The sequence below is a fragment of the Myxocyprinus asiaticus genome, chromosome 26, assembly GCF_019703515.2.
Source record: "Myxocyprinus asiaticus isolate MX2 ecotype Aquarium Trade chromosome 26, UBuf_Myxa_2, whole genome shotgun sequence".
NCBI lineage: Eukaryota > Metazoa > Chordata > Actinopteri > Cypriniformes > Catostomidae > Myxocyprinus > Myxocyprinus asiaticus.
This window is the reverse complement of record NC_059369.1, coordinates 42,388,898-42,412,235: the sequence shown is the minus strand read 5'-3', so window position 1 is coordinate 42,412,235 and position 23,338 is coordinate 42,388,898. Positions and strand designations below refer to the sequence as shown.

The 23,338-nt window shown below is 35.6% G+C and overlaps 1 protein-coding gene across 1 annotated transcript; it reads left to right on the top strand.

The window, feature by feature from the left end:
- The first annotated feature begins 1,968 nt into the window (after nt 1-1,968).
- gcsha (glycine cleavage system protein H (aminomethyl carrier), a) lies at nt 1,969-5,413 on the top strand. The gene is made up of 5 exons (XM_051656546.1): nt 1,969-2,155; nt 2,454-2,533; nt 4,300-4,363; nt 4,475-4,606; nt 4,942-5,413. The coding sequence occupies exons 1-5, from the start codon at nt 2,005-2,007 to the stop codon at nt 5,037-5,039; spliced, it is 525 nt and encodes a 174-aa protein (XP_051512506.1). The 5' UTR covers nt 1,969-2,004; the 3' UTR covers nt 5,040-5,413.
- The last annotated feature ends 17,925 nt before the right edge of the window (nt 5,414-23,338 follow it).

The following is a 23,338-nucleotide window of genomic DNA, read 5'->3' as shown; positions in this document are numbered from 1 at the left end:
TTAAGGAAGCTTGGCATATGGGACAGCAGCAAAATCCCATTTAGTTAAACTGGACAGGATTCAAGCACAGGCATTAAGAACTTGCTGCGGAGCATATCAACGCCATTTTCAACACTACAGGTAGAAGCAGGTGAAATGCCTCTTTATATTAGAAGACAGCAACTGATGGCAATGTACTGGACAAACCTTAAAAGTCAGGATGCACCACATCCAACGCTGAAGATATTAGAGACATGTTGGGAAAGGGGGATGAATAAGCATAACAGTTTTGGGTGGATAATTGAAGAGATGATAAATGAAATGGGTCTAACTACATACAAGTATGCACCAAGAGTGGTACTGACACCAATTCCTTTGTGGATTCTTCCACAACCAGCGGTGGATCTAACATTATTGGAGGCCAGACAAAAAGAGAGTAAAGATGAACAGGAAGTAACAAGAGTAAAGGAGTGTATTTGGCTAAAATACAGAAATAATATTCATATATTCACAGATGCTTCAAAAAATCCAAATGGAGGACAAGTAGGAGTTGCAGTTACTATTCCAAAATTAAAGATCTCAAAGAAGAAAAGAATAACTGACCAGGTATCGGTATATACAGAAGAATTGATGGCTGTTCTGTTAGCAGTACAATGGATAAAATATTCAAAAATACATCATGCGATTATATGCTCAGACTCATGCTCGGCATTAGCAAGTCTTGACATACAACATTCAGAAACAAGGCAAGATATAATATTGGACATTCTTCAAAAGGTATACATCTTACAACAACGTGGAAATGAGTTACAGTTCGTGTGGGAGTTAAAGAAAATGAGGAAGTGGATAGATTAGCAAAGCAAGGTATGGAAGAAGAGGTGGTAGAAATTGAAATATCACATTGTAGGTCAGAAAGCAAATCAATAATAAACAAAAGATGCTACAGAAATGGCAACAGTATTGGAATGATGAAATTAAAGGAAGACATTTATATGCAATTCAAGCAAAGGTTGGGAAGGGAAGAAACAGTGGAAGAAATAAAAGGGAAGACAATATAATATCAAGACTAAGGCTGGGGCATACAGGTCTGAATAAAACATTGCAGTTAATATCCAAACATCAACTGGTGTGGACAGAATGAAGCAGTAGAACATGTGATTATTCACTGTAGGAATTATGAATGTTATTGGAGGAAATGAGGAGGATAGGAGAACAAGTATTAACACTAAAGAATATATTAAATCTAGAAATAGGAAATAATACAATTACTGCAATATTAAGGTTCCTGAAAAATAAGTGGAATATAAGATATAAACGAATCTGAGTTTCTGATCCAAGCTGTCATGTGCTAATAAGGGCGATCTGCCAATATACAGAAGAAGAGGAAGAAGAAGAAGAAGAATTCTCACGCATACTTCGCCTTATCTTTTTTCCCCCTTTTTTTCTTTCTTTTTTTTAATTGCAATACTTTTTTTTCTTTCTTTTTTTTTTAATGAACTTTAATAAGAACAAAACATAATTTACATACAAGAGTACATATAACCATACATGTCAGGGGTAAAAAGTAAATAAATAAAAAATTAATAAAACAAATAAAGAAAGAAAAAATAAAGAAAGAAAGGTATTTTACAGGAAAAAAAACAACTTATACCTATTAAACAGCTGTAAAGTTTTCCTTGCTTTAAAGTTTCTACTTTTGGATATTATTTCTAAATATATTTTAACATCGATTTTAAATTGTTCAAAATTTGGCATTTTTTCATTCCATTTGACTTTATGAATAAAATAACGGGCAATTATAATAATTAAATCAAATATAAACAAGATATTTTTATCACCAACAAATGAAAGACATTTTAGCATAACATCAACTTCTTCAAAGTTAACAAGAATCATAGCTTTTCTTTGTAAGTAATTATTGAGTTCTTTCCAAAACAATCACACATATTTCGCGCGCACGTTCCATTCGAATGATGACATCATCGTAGCGCGCCGACGTCCATTCATGTGCGCCTTTGAGAAAAAATGGCGATGTGCACAGTATTGCGATGTGCTTCTGTAAGTTTGACCTCCTCACTGCCTCGAATTTCACACAGAAACGCGCTGAATCAAGCTAGACTGTTGGTGAGGACATGCTGTAACAGATCGCTGAGCACAACCACTCGATCCTGCGCAGGTATCCACACTTATGAATGGTTATAGGTGCCACGCGTAAAAGTTTGTGATCACACTTATATTGACGTTTGATATTTGGAGAGTAGAGTGGAAAACGCTTACAAATATTGCTATAGTGCTGTTGTGTTGTTTTGGCAGTGATCAATCAAGTTACATCCGAGTTAACAACATTACATGCATAATTGACAGCATGTTTATGGACATAGTGTAGTTATGTTAAATTTAGGTTGTCTAGGTTACCTGTTATCTTGATCCAGCTGCGATCCAAACAAACCTGCTCTCTGTTTGTATCTCTGCAGCACTGAAGTTCACAGACAAACACGAATGGGTTCGTGTGGATAGTGGCTTGGCAACCGTGGGCATTAGTCATTTTGCTCAGGTGGGTGGGTGAACCTTGGGAACCATTAATAGACAATATTTGCCCGCCCCCATCATACAGTGCATTCTCAATATGAACTACTAGATTGAGAATTTACCTCTTAAATTCAATCAGAACTTTTGTCAAAAATATATTTTAAAAACCTCATAAAGGGATCACCATCCATGTTATTGTATTTTAACTTGTTAAATCCGGTGCTGTAACGTATTACGTGTAATCTGGATTACGTAATCAGATTACAAAAATCAAGTACTTTTAATTGGGTTAAATTACATTTTAAAATACTTGTGGTCGAATTAGTTACTTTTTTATGGATTACATGTTAAATAGGCTACGGCATTGAATTGCTCATAATTTACTGATCACAGTAAATAAAAAAAAACTTAAAACTTTTTTAATTTTTCACTCTAAATCAGTCTACCTACAAAATACGTTTGGGAGTGTTTTGAGAAGAGAGGGGGAGGGTTGTGAAATTGCACACATATGAAATTATACTTGTCATTAGCTATGTGTTTGGAAGGGTTTTGTCCAACAAAATGCCCAAATACACATCATTTCATATTCACAATGTAAACCAATTAGCGCCGTAAAGTTTTAGTTTCGTGAATTGCTTTTGCACTAGGCTTTAAAAATGTAAATGAATGCACTTTTGCTTTAGTAATAACTTTGAGGCCTTTTTTGTGACATTCATTCTTAAATATAACTGGTCTGGGTTGCGTTTCCCAAAAGCATCGTAAGCCTAAACAGATCGTAGAAATCTTTGGCGCCAATGGTCTCTACGATCAATTTAATCTTGGGATGCTTTTGAGAAATTCAGCCCTGATCTCTTACCACACATGGATGGCGTTTGTCCAACAGGTCCATATTTCTAGAAACTTCCATAAGAAATGCCTGTTAAACTCAAACATAAACTCAAATAAAGAGTTAGGATGGAAGAAATCCAAAAGTAATCGGATTAGATTACTATACTGACTGCAATTTGTGTCATATATTTTGTAATTAGTATTGATTACAATTCAGTAATAATCTACCCAGCATTGGTTAAATCACTTACAAACGAACCATTTAATCAGTCAACATTAGTTTATCACATATATAAATATGCTTAAATAAAGGAATAATTTTTTCTCCCCATTATTTGAATTTAGGGGGCATTTTTGGCCCTTTCAGTGGCATTTTTGCCTGTGCCCCCGCTTAATTTCTGACCCTGTCCGAGTTGTCATATTTTATCCCCAAAATAAAAACAAATAAGGTAGTTGTATTTTGCTTAACCATGACATTTTCGCAATAATTAAGCACCCCAGTTACCATAATGCAGAACAACAAAAAAATTTAATGATGAAGAATTATTTTATTTAAATTATAAAATATTCATACATAATGGTAGAATTTGTTGTACTGCTTTAATTTATGCTTTTTGTAAATGTTTATATTCACCCTATTCCAGTAAAGACAATCAAATGAAAATCACCATAATGGGAATTTCAACGATGAGAATAATAGGAATTGCAAGTAAAATGTGTGGACACGTTACTGAGGATTTGGGGAAAATGTGCCTTCTTGTCATGAAAATGATGTCTTATTGCAAAAGGTGTTAATGGTCCAAATGATAGGCTTTCTTTTCTTTTGATTGTGGGTTGAAATTGATATGTCCTGGATTTTTGTTTTTTGTGTGAAGCCCTGTAATGGCTTTATTGTTGTACCCCGGGGTTTGTATAAACATTAAATGAGGTATACTCACTGTAGTTGTGTTCTGATGCTTTCAGGAAGCACTGGGGGACGTAGTGTACTGTGGGCTTCCTGAAGTTGGCACAAAGTTATCACAATCGGGTATATCTGCTTCTTAAACGTTTACATAAAATTGTTCTGTAAGCATCGGTGAGCGTAATGCATAATCAGCTGTTGTTTTATTTGGTTATGTACACCCTGTTTGTGCTGTAGATGAATTTGGTGCTCTCGAGAGTGTTAAAGCAGCGAGTGAGTTGTACTCTCCTCTGACGGGGGAGGTGACGCAAGTTAACCACGACCTGGCAGACAACCCTGGACTGGTAAACAAGTCCTGCTATAAAGACGGTGAGACCTGGGATGCCTTTATCCTAACTTATCTTGACTCAAACAAGCCTGAAGTCTTTTAAGGTAAAAGGTAGTGCACCCAAAAATGAACATTCATGTTGTTCCAAACCTGTAAGTTTTCTTCACACAAAATGAGAAGTTACGCAGAATGTTCACGCTGCTCTTTTCCATGCACTATGTTTTCTAAAGCCAGTTATTCACTGAAAATCTGAGCATAAGAGGGTACATTGTTGATTTGCTATAAGAGTATTATAATATAGATGCACATTAACAATTCTAGTGTTTCTGAGTTGTTACTGTAATGGATTTCAATGAAGTGTGCGTTTTGTTTGCAGGCTGGCTGATGAAGATGACTGTATCTGTTCCTGAGGAATTGGATGGATTAATGGATGAAGCAGCTTATGAGAGATACATCAAATCTATAGAAGACTAGACTAGCATGCTGCTGGCTTGTGTGAACTGGGGGAGAATTTATAAAGAATTAAGGAATGTGCATTTCATCATCAAATGCATTTCTGTTTGTAGTTGATTTAGTTTAGATATACTTATCTGAAATAAATATCCACATGAACCCACACTCAGTGAATGAGGACCACATGGACAATATTATGCACTAGGCTTCAAAAGCAACAAGCAAATGTGTTATATTCATTATGTTTTCTAGCCACAGAGATCTGGATGTCAGACAAACAGCTTATGTAACAGTTTCAACTCCTTAACAGATGTTACACTGATGTTCCTGTGAAAGCGTGTCAATGCTTGGAATAAGCTAGAAATGAAATAAATGGAAATTTGAATATTAAGCAATTGTCCGGGTGACTGAAGAGTGGAGGACTGCTATGTTAGGAGGTGAAATAGTCTATTTGTTGATTTTAATGAGTGACTGCGACTGGTAAAGCTATTAACATTAATATCATTAAACAAATATCCAAACTCACCTGCTTTAAAGAGATTAAAAGTTATTTCAAACACAACACTGCAAATTAACTGTACTATATAAATGTAAGAAACCCTCTTTAAAGAAAACATTTTAAAATGTACATTTATGTTAAATTTGAATGTTTCAAGACCGTATCAAACACCATAAAGTGGGAGTGTAGACAGGTTTGAGAAATGTAATAATGCTGCATATGGCTCGGTCCCTCCTTCGGTGTAAGTCTATGAGGTTTTTCACCTGTTTTATTGCCCACCAGGTGAACTTAAAGCCAACTCCTCATAATACCACTCGATTTGAGGTATCATTAATCTCCGTAGCATAAATGGTGTTCTTTGTAGAATAATAAACCAAAGTAAACAAAGAGTTTGAAAATGTTTTCCATTCTAACAAATAAGAATGAAGTTGTAGCATCATTCCTGAGTTCATTGAGTAGTTTTACATGCACAGTATTGCATCGATTATGCTTAGTAAGCTGACAATGTATGCGGTCATGTAAACGCCTTAAACAGCTTTCCTTATCAGGGTAAGGTCGTAAATGGGATTTTTGCCCATTGCTGAGATTTTGTGTTGCATGTAAACACCTTTACCGGGTTATCCAATGTGCGCAAGTGTTGTGTGCATATCTGTTTACATTTGATTACAAGATTTTTTTAATAAACTGACTTTTTGGCAGTTATAAGCATATTAGTGTGCATGTAGGGTTGCCAACTTTCTACCAGGCAAATAAGGGACTCTATTTTCAGATGGGCTCCTGCTCGAGATGCTGTATAATGGTTAAAGAGGTCCATCTAGAGCTTGTTTACATAGGAAAACAATTGAAAAACATTGCGGATGGATGCGAAAACGTAAAATGCTTAAAATGAAAACCACCTTAATACAACAACCAGGAAGAACCAAATTTCTATCAATCTTGACTTCTAATAAATACTTTTTTAAAGTATGAAGCTGCAATCAATGGAGAAAGACTATATTTTTCTGTCAAGTGTTTTCTTCCCTATAATTAAGCTTAAGCCTTTTCCGTTTTCAAAGCTCAACTAACCTGCTTTCCATTTAAACTTGGGCTCATCAGTTTGTAGACAGTATTTGACTAATGTGTTAAAATAGTAGGCCTATTTATCACTTTCAGGGCCACTGTCTAAGTTCAAGTCTTAGTACCATTTTAAGCAATCATGCATTATAACCTACTGAGACCCAAGCTTGACTGCTGTGTGCATTTTAAATTTCCATTTTTGATTTGTAACTAGTAGCACCTAATAAATATGCAAAAAATGTTTTTTTTTAGTTTTCCTAAAAATTAATGTCCAATGTTCTTTCTTTGCACTGTCAAACAAACAAGTGATAGCCAGTGCTGAAGCATTTCACCAATCAGAAATTAGCATAATTTATTCTGATACAAGTAATGTCCAGCATCAGTGCCAACCATGTTCAAATAAAATTATACATGATAAATTCTGAATCTATGCACTGATTATCATTGTCCCATGTCTGCCAAACATGTTGAGTGGTCCAAACATCATCTGCAGCCAGAAAATGAACTTTTGACCGAATGTTAAATGTCAATGCACTTGGATGAATAGAAAGCTATAGGATGATCCCTTGCTCCCTATTTAGTGAATGACTTAACCACCAGTGTGCTGTCTGTTTGCACTGGTTTCAGAACAGTTTGAAATGCACCTTATTTTCATCCTAACTCCTTATAAAGCCTCTGAAAGCAACATTGTTCCGCTTTTGGATGAACCCATTGCATCTCAATGTGATAATGCACAGTTAATATAGTATTTCTAAGGAAGAAATGCACTAAAGTACACATTAATGTACATTGTGTTATGCAGCATGGCATTCCGCAAATAAATCGCTCAAATTTAAAAAATGGCATGTCGGATGAAACTAGAGACACTAATCTTTTGACTCAAACAGGTTTTAATGTTAAAACTTCATTAGGTTTCTTACCAGATGTAGTTTTGTTGCCGTTTCACCCAAAGACAAACACGGCTGTGATCGGCGCCATGTTGTTTGGTCACATGACCCCAGAAGTCAAAATGTAACCCTTTACTGACAGCACAGAGTCTTTGGAACTAAGATCAGACAGTTTAAATCAGAGGTGCCCAAACTTTTTGTGTCCTCATTTGTGAGTCACTTTAGATAAAATGTCTGCTAAACGACTAAATGTAAGTGTCTCTTAAAACATGGTTACTGTCTCTTTAAGAACAGCGCATCTCCTCACAGTGAACACATGGTACTTCTGTGCAGTTTTGCGGAGTTTTGGAGAGATGGAGATACAATGGCTTGATGTAATACTATCAAGTAGGATATTGTTTTGTTTTGTGAAGATATTAAATATATGTCTTATCATAGACCTATGCTACACTGTCCTGGATTTCACACAGTATTACCATTTATTGGGACTGCCAAATGTAATGGGATTATTTAATTAAACAATGCTGCATTTAGCCTACTTTTATTTGACATTAAACCTGTTTTCCTGTTGTGATATCAAAAACATGAATTGTACTTTTGCTTCTTTTCTTAAGAGGCGATTAAGGCTGAATGCTTGACATTATGAAAGGAAATAAAAGCTATGAAGCACATTTCTGCAAATGAAAAAATTGATAGGCCTATTAATTTCGTTGACTCCAAAATATGATTATTATTAAGATCCTGCCGAAATATGGCATTTGTAATGCAAAAATACAACAAAAAATGTTAAAACAAATAGATAAATTAAAAACGAAGAGCTGCATCAATGGCATATTCCATCAATGCCCTCCCCCCCCATTATCTATGGCAAGGGGGCCAAATAAAAGGTCATCACGGGCCATTTGGGCAGCTCTGTTTAAATGAATTCAAATTATGCATTACTTATAGCGAAACCAAAACAAAACGTCGATGCAAGTAAATAGGCTAGTGTTTATCACAAGGGAAATGTAAGAAAATCACAGTAAGCGTTTTAACTAAACCTGTTCTGCACTCTACTTTTGTACAAAAAATAAAGCATTTTTTTCTCACCTTTACTGAACCTCTCTTGCAGAACATGTGAAAGGTGTGTGTTTAAGGTCCGTTTCTCTCTATTTGTAAAACACTCTCAGCAGTTTGGATATGAGATGCTAAAATACGAGACAAACGACATCCTGTATGGATTTCATATAGAACGCAACTTTATATTAAATACAGGATGGTTGGCAACCCTATGTGCATGTAAACACACTCTTTGGCTCTAGGCACTGGCATGTCAGTTCATCTGTTATCTGAGGGCGACACCTCCGGGCACTTTGCTGTATGGGTCTCTGGTAGGTGTCCGCCTGGCCCTTCCTCGTGAGGCTGTGGGCTGAGGTAGATCCTCCATGAGACAACAGTCCCTCTCTAACCACTCTTTACACTGTGCACTCTCGCACATCACACTGGCTGTGAAGTCTCGTTCATTTAGGAAGGCAATGGTTTCGTCACGTTTGCGGCTGACGTAGCCTTTCAGCACAGCGTTGTACGGGTTATCATGGCCATCTGGATCCTCAGACTGCTGTTTAAACTCTATGTGTGTGATGACTGGGAAGAAGAACCTGGTCCCTTCACAACATCCTTCATACTGCCCAGAGCTTCCTGCACCAGTCTGGCAGGCAGAGGCAACAGGTCGCAGCCTGATCGCTGGACTACATACTCCCTGAAACGCTGCCTCACCAATGCAACATCCTGCAGAGACTGTGCACACTGCTTCTCAAGGTCAACAATGATCCGCTATGGGTAGTTACCTCCTAAAACCACACCTGTGAACACAAAATAAGGAAAGATGAAAGAGGCTATTGGACGTGTTAATGTTTTGCAATTTAGTTTTTAGTAAAGTGAACCAAACAATTTAACTGATATTATGGTGAGTCTCTGGAAAACATGTCCAGGTTAGATTCCACCTCAAAAACAAAGGAAAAAAGTAAGAAATTATATTTTGCATAAAGAAAATGAAATCTATTTTTTGGACCACATATATATATATATATATATATTGTATTATCTCATTATTTTAATCACAATTAAGCACCATTCCCACCTCCCAAAATTCTAATTACCTTTATGAGTCCTGGTCCATTTTTTTAAAGGTATTTTAAGGTATTTTAGGATTTGTTTTTTTCATTATCATTACTGTAATACAGTGACAATTATTGTATTATAATGACACAATTTAAAATTTTTATAAGCATAAATTACAGGAAATACAACAAATTGTACCATAAAGTATACATATGTTACAGTGTAAATAATATATAACTATTTTTATTTATTTTGAGAATGGGGGAGGGAGGTGCTTAATTGTCATGTAAAGTTGTTTCTTCAACTTTGGGCACTTTTATGTCCCAGGGGTTGTTTTTAGTAAAACAAACAACATTTTTATTTTTTTTATTTATTCCTTTTTGTTATATGAAGGTCTCATTAAAACTGAATTGGAAACTTTTTGCTAGGCCTTCATCTTTTATATTTTGCACTTTTCAGATGCCTTTTGTGTGTATAGATTTTACTATTCATTAATCTATGAATATCCATTATAAAAATACAAATTATTACAGGTTTAAAAATTTTTATAATATAAAAAAAGAGTAAAATATATATATAACCATTTCAACATTTATTGATTTCTATAATTTTTAATTTATTTTTAATTACGGCTGTCCCACAGGTGTGACTTATTTCCACCACACCAAACAATTTTGCCCCTAATACATTTTTCTTCAAAAGTTAGTGTACTTGTTAACCAAGTCAAGAAAAGTGTCATGCTTGAGATGGAATATGAGACAAGTGATGTTTGAGAGAAAAAAACAACAAAACAAGGTAAATACAGAATATCGTGAGCAGAGTATTTTTATTGGGTGTCATTTCCAATCAAGCTTTTTATGGCTATGAAATTAGCCTTAGCAAGACAAAGGAGTCTGATATTTTATTTTAAAAATGTTAAAAATGTCATTTCCATTAGTGTCATTTCCAACGCTGAATTCTGTTGATCACAATACAGAATTTGAGTTGTGCTGGAAATGACACTGTGGTGGGAATTTTCATGACTTTCAGACACAAATGACTAAAATGTTATACATTTCTGATGTGTATGTACTGTTGGACAATGTTAGAAGACAAATAAAAATAAAAAAATATTGAGAGTGTGAAAAATGTTTTTATGAAACTTAATAAAAATCCAGAACTAAAAGTGGCCAAAGTTGTAGGAACGCCCTTAAGACAGTTGTTGACATGAAAAATATACCTTGATAAAGCACATTTTAAATGGTAAAATGAAAAATGTATCTTCATCACAAATTTAAATCTGAATATTGAACACTTGTGTGTTGTCTCTCATCTACATAAACATTTTTTTCATTTTGATTATTCCTTTCAAGTTCAGAGCTACTTTTTTTTATCAGATATATCTGTATTTGCCCAGGTTGATATACTGTATTTGATTTATTTTGCAGTGACAGGAAAGTGCAGTTATGTAATGATACCAGCAGGGGGTAATCTTCAGATTTCATGTAAAAACATCAGATGATCTTCGCCTAGCTAGCACCATCATCATCATTTAATCGATATACTTGTTTAAGAATTATTCAATATTCAGACATTTAAAAGTTTTACAGCTTTTAGATGGGTTTTCTCCAAACTACTGGAATTTTAACACTAGCACACTACTTGATTTAATAATTGAATAATGTTCATTAAAATGTATTATATTTATATCCACTTTTAAAACGTATTAATTCGTTCTCTTGGAAGCATAGACATACTGTAGATACCTGTATAGACACACTGAGACACACACATACGCCGTGCATGATGTAAAACAATGTGTTACTATCTTTTTCTTTCATGTGTATTGACTTACAAGTGGACTAAAGCCTTTCTAAAGAGGAACAAATAGCTTTAAAATGAGAACTGAACAGGGAGCTTGTGCTTGAGGAGAGTGTAATCAATAATGTTTAGACGGTAGAACAAGTCTAACAGACAGCAGATCAATACCAGCTCGCCCACACCTCCCTCCCTCCCTCCCGCTCTGTCCCACTGACCTCATTGTATGATCTGATCAAGTCTTTATTTAAAGCTCAGTGGCTGGTGAGTGAAGGCCGAGAGAGGGGAAGAGAGAGAGAGAGCAGTTAACCAATCAATATAAAAATGAAATGAGAACTAAAGGGCTACCCAAGACTACCACAAACTAGATTTTAACTGTACATTTTCTGAAGAAAAGGTGAATGGTGCTTCCTGTGCAAAACTCACTTGCCACAATGGTAGAGTGCTGTGGGTGGTTACCAGGGCATTGCTATGTGGTTGATAAAGTGTTACGAATGTTTTTAATGTTGTGCTGCTGTATGTGATTGCAAGGGTTTGGGTAGTTGCTAGGGTGTTCAGAGTGGTTGCAAGGGTTTTCTGGGTGGTTGTTATGATTTTCTGGGTGGTTGCCTGGGTGTTTTGGGTGGATGCAAGGGTTTTCTGAGTGGCCTATTTGAGTTTCTGCATGGTTACTATGGTTTTCTGGGTGGCTGCTATGCGTGGTTACGAGGGTATTGCTATGTGGTTGCTAAAGTGTTTCGAATGTTTTTAGTGAGGTGCTACTGTATGTGATTGCAAGGGTTTTGGGTAGTTGCTAGAGTGTTCAGAGTGGTTGCTTGGGTTTTATGGATGGTGGCTGTGGTGTTCTGGGTGGTTGCTAGGGTTTTTTGGGGGTTACTAGGTTGCTCTGGGTGGTTGCTATGTTTTTCTGGTTGGTTGCTAGGGTGTTCTAGGTGGTTGCTAGGGAGTTTTGGGTGGTTGCTAGATTGTTTTGGGTGGTTGCTATGGTATTCTGGGTGGTTGCTAGGGTTTTCTTGGTGATTGCTAGGGTGTTCTGGTTGGCTACTTGCTGGCACAGGTCAAACGAGCCCAAGTTAAGTCGCTATACTATTCTGTATATAGATATGGTTCAGGTCCCTTCTTCAACTATGGGATTTTCTGTTTTATCTTCTGCCAAAAAACAAAACAAAGAAAACTGTGTGTCTGATCACATAGAAAAGTAATAGCAAACTCCTCAATGAGCCCTGTGTTTTGAGGTATCATTCCTCTCCATAATATAAATGGTGTGGGACAATTTTAAGTTTGAAGGGATAGTTCATCCAAAAATGAAAATTCTCTCATCATTTACTCACCCTCATGCCATCCCAGATGTGTATGACTTTTTTTCTTCTGCAGAACACAACTTAAGATATTTAGAAGAATATCTCAGCTCTGTTGGTCCTCACAATGCAAGTGAATGGTGACTAGAACTCAGAAGGTCCAAAAAGGACATAAAAGCAGCTTATAAGTACCAGTAATCCCTACGACTCCAGAGGTTAAATCTGTGTCTTCATAAGTTATCTGATAGGTGTGGGTGAGCAACAGATCAATATTTAAGTCCTCTTTTCTGTAAGTCTCTACCTTTGACATGCCCCTACCAGTAGGTGGCTGAATGTGAAAGTGAAAGTAACTTCCACACCAGAATGTGGACGTGAACTTGTTGATTTACAGACTTAAATATTGATCTGTTTCTCACCCATACTTAACATATCACCTCAGAAGATATAGATTAAACCACTAGAGTCTTATGTATTACTTCTATGCTGCCTTTATGTCCCTTTTGGACCTTCAAAGTTTTGATCACCATTCACTTGCATTGTATGGACCTACAGAGCTGAGATATTCTTCTAAAAATCTCAGACTATCCCTTTAATTTCCATTCTTTGGGTTTATTTTTTATTTTTTTATTTTTTATAAATAAATAAATATATGTATGAGCAATAGTAGTATTCATGCTCCTTGGCAAACATGAGTGGATACAATTAAATACATAAAATAACACATCAGTTTTGAAAGTTGTGTATTTTTTTAAATGAAAATGGACAGTTGTCGAACAATTCTCATTGAAAGAGAGAGAGAGGAAGGAAATAAAAGGATGCGTAAAGAAAATAAGGTATATAGGTGGAATCTCATATGGAGTGTGTTGCCATGGAAACGCAGGGACTCCTTTCAGTTGGCTACTTTGAGACTGATCTCCAGTTTCACTGACTGCTCATACACAGCCACATGAAGTGACATAACTCACCACACAAAATCTAGGGTAAAATCTATTGCCACAATCTTGTATGCCATATTTGCCATTCATTTGCTATTGTATTCTGGCTTTTTAATATACATAAGCAAATATGAATATGTTTCTGAATCTGCCTCTCATATCCCACTTTTTTGTCTCACTTTCTCATTAACGCTCTGTTCAGACACTGTATAGCAGGTGACAGGGAGAACTAATCGCTATGAAGATTAAAAATAAATGAAGAGAAACGTGTTTTAGAAAAACAGTGGAACGAGAATCATAAATCATCCAGGCTGGATCAGGTTCCTCTTCACTGTCTGAACACTGACACACACACACACACACACACACACACACACTGACACACATTAAAAATTACATTACTGAAATCACATTACTACTGCCTTTCAGGAAGGACACATGAAGGGGAAAAAGAGGAAGAAGTTGACAAAAAGAGAGTCACATTAGATATGGTATGAAGTGGTAGAGTTTAAAAAGAGGAGAACCAAAATATGTCATTTTTGTCTCTAAGATTTTAAAGTTGAATGCAAGTTATTATTGAGAGGCATGAGAGCATATTTTTTATTATTATTATCATCATATTTTAATATTTTTTTTACTAATACGTAGTATTGTTATTACGTAGTTATATCATTAATACATAGGTATATTAAATATCATTACATTACATATACAGTATATAATTTATTTAATTATCTCTATATACACTGGCGCCCAAATATTTGGAATAATGTACAGATTTTGCTCTTATGGAAAGAAATTGGTACTTTTATTCACTAAAGTGGCATTCAACTGATCACAATGTATAGTCAGGACATTAATAACGTGAAAAATTACTATTACAATTTGGAAAAAATGTTCAGAACTTCTTAAACTACTTCAAAGAGTTCTCATGAAAAAATCCTCCATGTACAGCAATGACAGCTTTGCAGATCCTTGTTATTCTAGCTGTCAGTTTGTCCAGATACTCAGGTGACGTTTCACCCCACACTTCCTGTAGCACTTGCCATAGATGTGACTGTCTTGTCGGGCACTTCTCACGCACCTTACAGTCTAGCTGATCCTACAAAAGCTCAATGTGTTAAGATCCATAACACTCTTTTCCAATTATCTGTTGTCCAATGTCTGTGTTTCTTTGCCCACTCTAACCTTTTCTTTTTGTTTTTCAAAAGTGGCTTTTTCTTTGCAATTCTTCCCATAAGGCCTGCACCCCTGAGTCTTCTCTTTACTGTTGTCCATGAAACTGGTGTTGAGCAGGTAGAATTCAATGAAGCTGTCAGCTGAGGACATGTGAGGTGTCTATTTCTCAAACTAGAGACTCTGATGTACTTATCCTCTTGTTTAGTTGTACATCTGGTCTTCCACATCTCTTTCTGTCCTTGTTAGAGACAGTTGTCCTTTATCTTTGAAGACTGTAGTGTACACCTTTGGATGAAATCTTCAGTTTTTGGCAATTTCAAGCATTGTATAGCCTTCATTCCTCAAAACAATGATTGACTGATGAGTTTCTAGAGAAAGCTGTTTCTTTTTTTGCCATTTTTGACCTAATATTGATCTTAAGACATGCCAGTCTATTGCATACTGTGGCAACTCAAAAACAAACACAAAGACAATGTTAAGCTTCATTTAATGAACCAAATGTCTTTCAGCTGTGTTTGATATAATGGCAAGTGATTTTCTAGTACCAAATGATCAATTTATCATGATTACTCAAGGATAAGGTGTTGGAGTGATGGCTGCTGTCTAGATTTGATCAAAAATGACTTTTTTCAAATAGTGATGGTGCTGTTTTTTACATCAGTAATGTCCTGATTATACATTGTTATCAGCTGAATGACACTTTGGTGAATTAAAGTACCAATTTCCTTCCAAAACAGCCAAATCTGTACATTATTCCAAACTTTTGGCTGCCATATATAAAAATTATTATATTTATGATATAATTTTTAATAAATATTAAATGTAATATATAATGTATAATAAATAACTGAATGTAATAAATAGAAATTGTAATAAATGGAAATGTATATAGATCTTTTCAAAACATGTTTATTGAATTAGGTACTTTATCACTTACTAAAATATTGATCTGCTTTTATTCTTAGATTTATCATAAAGTTATCATTTATCATAAGATACTTAATTCTGTGTGTCTTAAGACATTTAATGTGAATCTTGCAATATTTACACTTTAATGCAATGGAAAAGAATACTATTATCATTGTATGCACATTTGTCTTAAAATCTCTTATTTATTTTCTCTGAATGTAAATAACTTATTTCTTTTATTTAATGCAGAGTCGTGCATGTGTTGAGTAGACTTTCTGCCATGTACCATTGAGTATGTGACAAATACAACTTTGACTTTGAGGTTAATTGAGGCAAATACATCATAAAATTGTCAATGGTGTCAAAGTTGTTTTGTATTTTAAACAACTGCAATTTTCCCAAGGCCTCTATGACTGTTCTACTCTCTCTCTCGCTCTCTATTTATTTTTTATTTGTAAGCATGAAGTTAATTCCTTGAATTTCAGTGGTGTTTATCACGTGACCTTGTATTGCATCTATATGATGGATGAATTAAGAAATGTTTAGATCTTGTCCCTAGGTTGTGTTCGGGGACAAGTGTTGTATGCATTATATTATTGTGTGTGCATATACTGTATTGTGTGTAATTATAATAATTTGTACTTGATCTGTCTTCTGGAGCAAACCACCAATCAAATTTCGTGTAAGTGCAACTTACTTGGACAATAAACATGCATCCTGATTCTGAAATACAGTCTGCATACAAGCTCCTTAGAGTAGCGTAGTCTGTGCTGCAAATAATGTTTACAGCACAGCACAGTGCAGTGAAGACCAAGGGGGTAGCAGCCACGGGGTACGTGGGCGACACGTCCCCCACACTCTTTAAAAAGGTGATTTTTGTCCCTCGCACTTTTCCAAGCTAAACCTATACCGAGTCCAAATAGTGGATTTGTATACAGTATTCTTTGCGTTTTGTTATTTTGGGCTGATTGAGCGACCATCCAGCCAATCACAGGTGAGTTTTATGAGCCGAAACAACCCTTACACAATATGCCGTCAGTCAGAGAGTCTAATCAACGCAGCTCCGTTCATTTCTATAAAGTTGCTTTCAACAATGCTCATTTATCCATGTCTCTTATCGGCATTGATCTTGATCTAAATTAATTATCTAGAGATGAGGAACACACAAATGAGAGTTCTCTATCGGCATATCGTTCTTGATTGGCAGCATTACGTGAAATGCACTTCAGAAAAAAAAACAAAGGACAATCCTTCTTTTAAGCACACATCATAAGTGGAGATTATATCAGCACATGAGTCTTCATTAAGTTATGCTTTTTACATTATGTTTGATCGGTTATTTAAGCATATTACTAGATCTGTGTTAAATATGTAAAGCTATTTTTAATATCAGCTCCTGTTTTTTACCTCTATGTTGGTGTGCAGTCGACGAACTGTAGGAAAAAAGATAGATCTGCTGTTCTTAGAACACTTAGGCATTTTACTGAATTGAATTGATATGTAGACATGCGTTTTTTATACATGAAAACATACAGATATTATTGAAACTCATTATAGTTATTATAAGACTATTATTATTTTGATAAAAGTCATGCTCAGCATCTCACAAACTGTAGGGAAATTATAGATTTGCTTTGTTCTTATAATGCTTAAAACCTCAAATAAAGTCACTTTGTAGGTCTGTAGACATACACATTTTAAAGGATTAAAATTTTCTTTTGATCGCTGATTCAGTGACTAACTCATTTCACACAAGACACTCATTTGTCACCTTCTGGCATCACCAGAAATGGTCACTGAATCATTAAATGGATCTGAACGAATGTTGGTGAACGTAGTCAAAACACTGGACCCACAATGCACATGCACAGAGTAAAAAATTAAATTGTGCACGTGCACATTTGTCATTATTGCAGTTGATTAAATCATTTATTCAGGACCAGCTTGTGCTCAGTTTTTTATTGTCACGTGTGAAACAGAAGCAAGTGCCCTTTATTTAATTGTGCAATTATTTTGCAATACTTGGATCTTTCAAATACTAAAAATATTACAAGTAAATAATCCATATATATTAATATAATACTTATATCATACTTATGTATTAATATATACTATAATATATCAATGCTGCTCTGTAAATGTTGGGTCTGCGTGAGCCACCTACTGACAGCTGCCCCCACTTTTAAAATGACAGCTACGCCCCTGGTGAAGACAACAGTCAGGAAATCACTTCAGGCTGCAGTTTCATAAATGTCCTCTGGAGGTCACTGTTTGACAGTAAGTGCATCATCAGCACAACAGCAGCTGAATCACACTGCACTGATATCAGATTGCAGACAGAAAATGTCAGACATTATTTGACTTTATGTTATGCCAGTGTCTTTTTGTATGTGTTAATTTTTGTATGTGCACATTTTTCTTTTGCGAGGTGTTAGAACACAGGACAAACACGACAAATGGACAAAGAAAAACCAGCAAAAAATGAATAGTGTAATAACAGTAGGGAGAACAGAAGAGGAATCAGGGGAGGAGTGCGTAATCCTTTGTTCTCCCCTATTTACTTGGAGCACTTGTCTGACTCCTTATCGGCAGAATTACATTTGGCAGCATCTCTCTCTCTCTCTCTCTCTCTCTCTCTCTCTCTCTCTCTCTCGACACACACACGCACACACAAACAGCATGTTATTTGCCCTTCAGGGACACCAACATTTTTGTTATTTCTAGCTGTGATTTTTATGTGTGTGTCTAGATCTCAGGCCAATGTACATCTGCGATGCTCTCACAGATAAAATGCCAAATACTGTACTAAGCTATGAAATCAAAACTTGTGCTTTAATATAATATCACACATGAAGAAGAGAGCTAGTCATGAACTGCATGTGATTAAGGTGTATTTGGGAATCAAGAAAAAACTAAAATACACTGTATTACAATAAGTGCAAATGCCCAGTGTTGTTTTTATCTGAACTAATTTAAAGTTATGTATAGTTTGAACAGAAATTAGGGCTTAAATATAGTGTAAAACGAATATTCTCAGTTCAGTGTAAGTTCTGTTGACAGTATTTGTGGCATAATGTCCATAGACCATTTAAACTCGTCCCTCCCATCCCAAACAACAAGCAATTATTGTTGTTAACGTGTTTACAATGGAAGTCTATGGGCTCAGGCACCAGAAAAGTAGTTCCACCCCAAAATGTATATATTATTTTCTCTTTTTTTTCTCCTTTTTTATTCTATTCAAGTTTAGTCTAGTCTAAAGTACAATTTTGATAATCTATGACTCACTATACATTTTGCAGTGGTGCCTCAGATGAGCTGTTACTGTAATGTGGCACTTTTCCTCTCAGTTCCACCAGCACACTTCAGTGTGATTTAGGTAATGGCTGATGAATAAGCAATGCTATTTCATTTTTCTTTGGGAATGTTTTTGTTGTTGTTGTTGTTCGGCAGAGCTACGGCTGATTTAATGATATTCATTTGAGTCTAGGAGAGCTTCACAGACTATATAGCTTGGAGCAGAATACATTTTGAGATAGAGAAGCTCCTAATCTTCAACCATTAGCCGTAATAAAGAAAAGTGCCTGAAGTATTCCCAATGCAAATGGAAATAGCATGAAATAAAAAAGCGTAACAAATCTGAAATTATACGTTTGTTCAAAAGGAAAATGAAGTAATAAATAAAACTCCTATAAGGTTTGCTTCCTATATGGAAAACTAGAAGGGAGTGAAAGCTTGCATGCAAACACACATACATGTAAGAGCATCTGACAAATAAGATGCTGGCACATAATAAAACACCTGCTGTTGATCGCCATGGCAACGCTACCTGACAGCCCTGTGGCATGCATGGCAAGTTATATTCCACGGTAATCTTACAGTAATATCACACCTCTTCTGTCTCTTGTCTCTTGGAAGGTTGTGTGTGTGTGTGTGTGTACGTGTGTGTGTTGGTGAGAAGATTTACTCTCTGCGGCCCTGCTAATGGACAGATGTGAGAATAATGTAGTGTAGAAGAGCAGAGATCCTGAAGCTATCGACCAAGAGACTCTCACACAAGCATACACACCCACATTCACACATATCTTGAACACCATATCAGAGCGGAGGTCAGAGCAGAGGCTGATGGAAAATGTGTGATTTATATTCCAACATAGCCAAGTGGCCTCCCATTATACTGTTACTCACCTTACTGTCTGTGTATTGGTGCATCTTTCTTTGCAATTAAATTTCCACTTGAATGTGCGTATGCAATAGTGAGCAGTTTGGTAGTCATATTCAAAATGACATATAGCACTGTTATTAAAGGGGTTAGTTAACACGAAATTGAAACTGTCAACTTTTACTCATCCTCATGTAGTTTCAAACCTATATGACTTTCCTGGAACACAAAATGAGATGTTAGGCAGAATGTTAGCCTCAGTCACCATTTACCTTCATTGCATTTTTCCTTACAATGATAGTAAATGGTGACTGAGGCTAACATACTGCCTAAACGCTCCTTTTGCCTTACTATCATTTTAAGGCAACACAGTATTCGTTTCTGGATGAGAAAGAGAGACGTGGGTGTTAATATATTAGTGCATTATGGGTAGGATTACACAGAATTAGTGTACTTTTCACATTTTCTGTGCTAATTGTGGGGAAAATCTGCAGAATGGGCTTAAATATAGTGTAAAACAAATATCAGTGCAAGTTCTGTTGACAGTATTTGTGGCATAATGTCCATAGACCATTTAAACTCATCCCTCCCATCCCAAACAACAAGCAATTATTGTTGTTAACGTGTTTACAATGGAAGTCTATGGGCTCAGGCACCAGAAAAGTAGTTCCACCCCAAAAAGGATGATTTAAACAACTTTATAGCTCAAATAACAAATAGGTTTTACCGATAAATGCAAGTGTTTTATTAACAATACAAGATTGACATTTCTGCTTTTAAACCCTGTGGAACGCTGGCCCAATTTACTTCCATTGGAAGTATAATATTGTACCTAAGATTTTTGCTTTTTTTTTAAACTGAGTGATGGGTCACAAACTATTTTCTCTGGTACTCAACATAATCCAAAAAATGCAGTAGATTGTCCTTTAAATGGAGATTAGAATCCTACACTATTATTCATATATTATTCATATTTTTCAGGAATAAATGTAATGGCCTCATTAGGCATTTTCAAAGACATTGTTGTCTTGAATCACTGAATATAAATCATCAATCTGATGTAATTAAATTGGCATTATCAATCATGCCTGGAATTGTAAATTGTGTTTAAATATTCTCATCTGTTCCTAACATTTTGTATGACCCTCATTTTTCTAATTTTGTCACAATAGATTTTTTTCCGTTGAGCGTCTATTTTGATAGTAAAAGTAATGCTTAAGACAAATTATGTTATGTCAAACTGATATATACCCCAGCTCGACTGTTATTCAAAGGAATGTTCCCTGTTCAGTACAAGCTAAGCTTAATCGCAGAATGTTGACTACCAGAAAAAATTCATCAAAAAAAAAAAAAAATAATATATATATATATATATATATATATATATATATATATATATATATATATATATATATATATATATATATATTTAATAAAAAGCAGTTACGCAGTTACAGTGAGGCACATACAGTACAATGGAAGTGAATGGGTCCAGTCCATAAACATTAAAATACACACAGTTTCAAAAGTACAGTATATCTACAAGATGTAAACATGATTTCAGTGTGATAAAATTGCTTACTGGGATTACAGGGTTTTACCAACATTACGTCGTCATGACAACAAAGTTGTACTGAATTATTTTGTTACAACTCTGCACAGATAAGGTTAGTAAGTGATTTTATCACAACAAAATCATACTAACATGTATAATGTCTTGTGGATATACTTTTGAAACAGTGTGCCTTTTCATGTTTATGGACTGGCCCCATTCATTTCCATTTAAAGTGTCTCAATGTAACAGATATTTGCTGTTTTTTTTTTTTTGTTTTTTTTTAAGGGGATAGTTCACCCAAAAATGAAAATTCTCTCAACATTTACTCACCCTCATGCCATCCCAGATGTGTATGACTTTCTTTTTTCTGCTGAACACAAATGAAGATTTTTAGAAGAATATCTCAGCTCTGCAGGTCCATACAATGCAAGTGAATGGTGACCAGAACTTTGTATCTCCAAAAATCATAGAAAGAAAACAGAAGTAATCCATATGACTCCAGTGGTTAAATCCATGTCTTCAGAAGCAATATAATTGCTGTGGGTGAGTAACAGAACAATAATTAAGTCTTTTTTACTCTAAATCTCCATTTTAACTTTCACTTTCAGATTTGAAGATATGGATTTAACCACTGGAGTCTTATGGATTACTTCTATTTTTCCTTTATGTGATTTTTATTCACCATTCACTCGCATTGTATGGACCTACAGAGCTGAAGAAATAAAGTCATACACATCTGGGATGGCATGAGGGTGAGTAAATGATGAGATAATTTTCATTTTTGGGTGAACTATCCCTTTAAATAAATTAGGGACGAGTCAAAATTATTTTCTCCAGTAATCAACATTATGCCACAAATGCTGACGACTGAGATTGCATTGAACCCAAGAATTTGTCTCATTAAATAGAAATTGAGAATGAAAACACCTATAAGCATATATTTTAGACAAGGATTGGTTTGTTGCATTGCCCTTGTATTGAAAATGACCTATTTTGTGGTTACCTTGACTGTTTACATCAGACATTCTCTAGCCATGATCTACACAGAAAGTCTGAGTATTTCCTCCAACAGCATGTGTATCCATGTACATTGTAATGTGTATTGGGAGTTGATGCTCAGCTGGGTAGACATGCCCACAGGGTGGACCATTTTACCCTGAAACAATCTAAACACTCCTTGGTAATCTTGACGCTGTGGCATTTCCCCTTTACAAACCCTCTGAGACAGAAAGGTGAAGAGTAAACAAACCGAAAGGCAAATGGGAGAGCGAGATTAGAGATTTTAAAAGGAAAGAGGTAACAAGACAAATGAGACTTTTCAAAGCCGAAAACTCAAAGAACATTTGCATATGCATTCTATTAAATGATATGCTAATCTAGTTGATTTACATAGCAGTGACCTCCTGTTGCAAAACGCTTCATGCTTAGATTCTCTGAATGAAAGGACAGAAAAAGAACAGAAGGGAAAACAACTTGTTGGGGCCCACCGAACAGGCTGGCATTCCTCGGGAAGCAGCGAATCATAAGGGACACAGAAAATACACTTGTGATCTTTGAATGGCAAGAAATAAAAGATATGTCAAACCTGAAGAGAAGGAAGGAAACGCTATAGAAAGTTAGTTGCTGTGGCACGTTCGAGCGTGCACATACTGAAGTTTTGTTTGCGATTAGCTTAAACACAGTAGGAACACACATATAAGAAAGGTTTTTTACCACTCTGACATGAAAGAAAGCTCATGGAGAGACAGAATGAGGGATGAAAGGAGAAATAGGGTGAAGAGGTAGAAAGGGAGGGTGTGGGGGGAAGGGCATGGCGCAGCGTGGCGAATGAACATGAAGGTTTTGTGAGGTTGGCACGGTGCCATCCACTCAGCGCCAGTGCCAAAGAGGGCGTGTAGGCAGGGTGGCATTACAGAGGAGAGAGGAGGAGAGACAGATATCGAGAG

Excerpts from the sequence above, each read along its gene's own strand:
- gcsha (XM_051656546.1), top strand. The coding sequence starts at position 2,005 with ATGGCGATGTGCACAGTATTGCGATGTGCTTCTGTAAGTTTGACCTCC. Across the intron at positions 2,156-2,453 it reads AACCACTCGATCCTGCGCAG|CACTGAAGTTCACAGACAAA; the intron begins GTATCCACACTT and ends GTATCTCTGCAG. Across the intron at positions 4,364-4,474 it reads CACAAAGTTATCACAATCGG|ATGAATTTGGTGCTCTCGAG; the intron begins GTATATCTGCTT and ends TTTGTGCTGTAG.